Raw genomic sequence first — 2,191 nt, 5'->3', positions numbered from 1 at the left:
CCCCTCTAAACCCCACCCCCTTAGCATCTCCTCCGCGCCGGATTGGCTGAGCCGCGCCGCTTCTCTGCCCTGATTGGCTCCCGTCTATCCCCACCGCGGCGCCTTCCCAGAACCCCTTTCCCCTCCAAGCCCCACCCCCTTAGCATCTCCTCCGCGCCGGATTGGCCGAGCCGCGCCGCTCCTCTCCCCTCATTGGCTCCCGTCTCTCCCCGCCCCCTCCGCGGTTGCTAGGCGACGCCCGCATGGCGGCGGAGGTGGAGGCGGCGGCGGCGGAGCTGGCGGCCCTGCTGGGCCCCGGCGCGGCCCCGGCGGTCCGGGCGGGCGCGGCGGAGGCGGCTCTGGCGCTCTCGGGGGCCGAGGCCGGGCGGCGGCTGCTGGCGGGGCGGCCGGAGGCGCTGGCGGCGCTGGTGGCGCTGGCGGCGGGGCCGGGGCCTGGGCCTGGGCCGGGGCCTGGGCCCGGGCCTGGGCCTGGGCCTGGGTCTGGGCCTGGGCCGGGGCCTGGGTCTGGGGCTGGGCCTGGACCGGCCGCCCGCAGCGCCCTGGGCTGCCTGGTGAACGTGTCGGCCGAGCCGGCGGCGCGGGGGCCGCTGCTGGAGGCGCTGCCGGCGCTGCTGGGGCTGCTGCCGGACGGGGCGGCCTGCGGGGTGCTGGCCAACCTGTGCCGGGAGCCCGCGGCGGCGCGGCGGGTGCTGCGGGGCCTGCGGGAGGGCGGCGGCGGGATGGAGACGCTGCTCGGGGCCCTCGGGCAGCCCCGGCCGCCCCCGGAGCTGGGGCAGCTGCTCTGCAACCTCAGCCAGCTGCCCGAGGGCCGCCGCGCCATCCTCGAGCCCGCACAGTACGGCTGCGGGGGGAGGGGGGGGCTGGGGGGGGTAGGGGCGGGGGGAGAGGGTTTGGGGGGGTCGTAGGGGGTGTTTGGGAGGGGTAGGGGCGGGGGGAGAGGGTTGGGGGGGTCGTAGGGGCGGGGGGAGAGGGTTGGGGGGGGCGTAGGGGGGGGTTGGGAGGGGTAGGGGCGGGGGGAGAGGGTTGGGGGGGTCGTAGGGGGGGTAGGGGCGGGGGAGAGGGTTGGGGGGTCGTAGGGGGGGGTTGGGAGGGGTAGGGGCGGGGGGAGAGGGTTGGGGGGGTCGTAGGGGGGGGTAGGGGCGGGGGGAGAGGGTTGGGGGGGCCGTGGGGGGGGTTGGGAGGGGTAGGGGCGGGGGAGAGGGTTGGGGGGGCCGTGGGGGGGGTTGGGAGGGGTAGGGGCGGGGGGAGAGGGTTGGGGGGTCGTAGGGGGGGGTTGGGAGGGGTAGGGGTGAGGGGAGAGGGTTGGGGGGGTCTGGGGGGGGTAGGGGCGGGGGGCGAGGGTTTGGGGGGGGCATAGGGGCGGGGGGAGAGGGTTGGGGGGGGATGGGGGGGGTTGGGGGTAGGGACGGGGGGATTTGGGGGTGTAGGGGTGGAGGAGAGGGTTGGGGGGTATGGAGGGGGTTGGGGGGTAGGGGCAGGGGGATTTGGGGTTGGGGGTCAGGGCAGGGGTATTTGGGGGTCAGGGGGATTTGGGGGGGCAGGGGCAGGGGGTTGGGGGGATTTGGGGGTCGGCGGGCTGTAGGGGGATTTGGGGGGCAGGGCAGGGGGTTGGGGGGCGGGGCCAGGGGGGTGGGGGGATTTGGGGGCAGGGGGTTAGGGTGTGGGGTTGGGGTGTGGGGTTGGGGGGCAGGCAGTGGGATTTGGGGGTCGGGGCAGGGGGTTGGGGGGCAGGGGGTCGGGGGTCCAGGCAGGGGGATTTGGGGGTCAGGGGGATTTGAGGGTCTGGGCAGAGGGTTGGGGGTCGGGGGTCCAGGCAGGGGGATTTGGGTGTTGGGGCAGGGGGTTGGGGGGATTTGGGTTGGGGGTCCAGGCAGGGGGATTTGGGGGTTGGGGCAGGGGGTTGGGGGGATTTGGGTCGGGGGTCGGGGCAGGGGGATTTGGGGGGGGTTTAGGGGGCAGGGGGTTGGGGGTCAGGGCAGGGGGTTGGGGGGTTTAGGGGCAGGGGGTTGGGGGGATTTGGGGGTCGGGGCAGGGTGACACTCCTTTGGCCAGGCGCTGGGTGCCGCGGCTCCTGCCCCTGACGCAGCCCCCGCACCCGCCCGCCCAGCGCCGCGGGGCCCTGGGGACCCTGCGGAACTGCTGCTTCCAGCACGGTGAGACCCCCCCCCACCCATCCCCCACCCCACACACC

At 76.4% G+C, this 2,191-nt stretch overlaps 1 protein-coding gene across 1 annotated transcript; it reads left to right on the top strand.

Moving 5' to 3' along the window:
- Window positions 1–242: 242 nt before the first annotated feature.
- Window positions 243–2,153, top strand: HGH1 (HGH1 homolog; the record flags this gene model as incomplete). Its single annotated transcript, XM_084280232.1, has 2 exons — window positions 243–835; window positions 2,053–2,153. Coding segments are annotated over 2 exons (694 nt in total), but the record flags the coding sequence as incomplete, so codon positions are not given.
- Between the last annotated feature and the right edge of the window lie 38 nt (window positions 2,154–2,191).

The sequence above is a fragment of the Gallinula chloropus genome (genome assembly GCF_964237585.1).
Source record: "Gallinula chloropus genome assembly, chromosome: 2".
NCBI lineage: Eukaryota > Metazoa > Chordata > Aves > Gruiformes > Rallidae > Gallinula > Gallinula chloropus.
The sequence above is the reverse complement of the archived record's forward strand: the minus strand, read 5'-3'. Positions and strand labels throughout refer to the sequence as shown.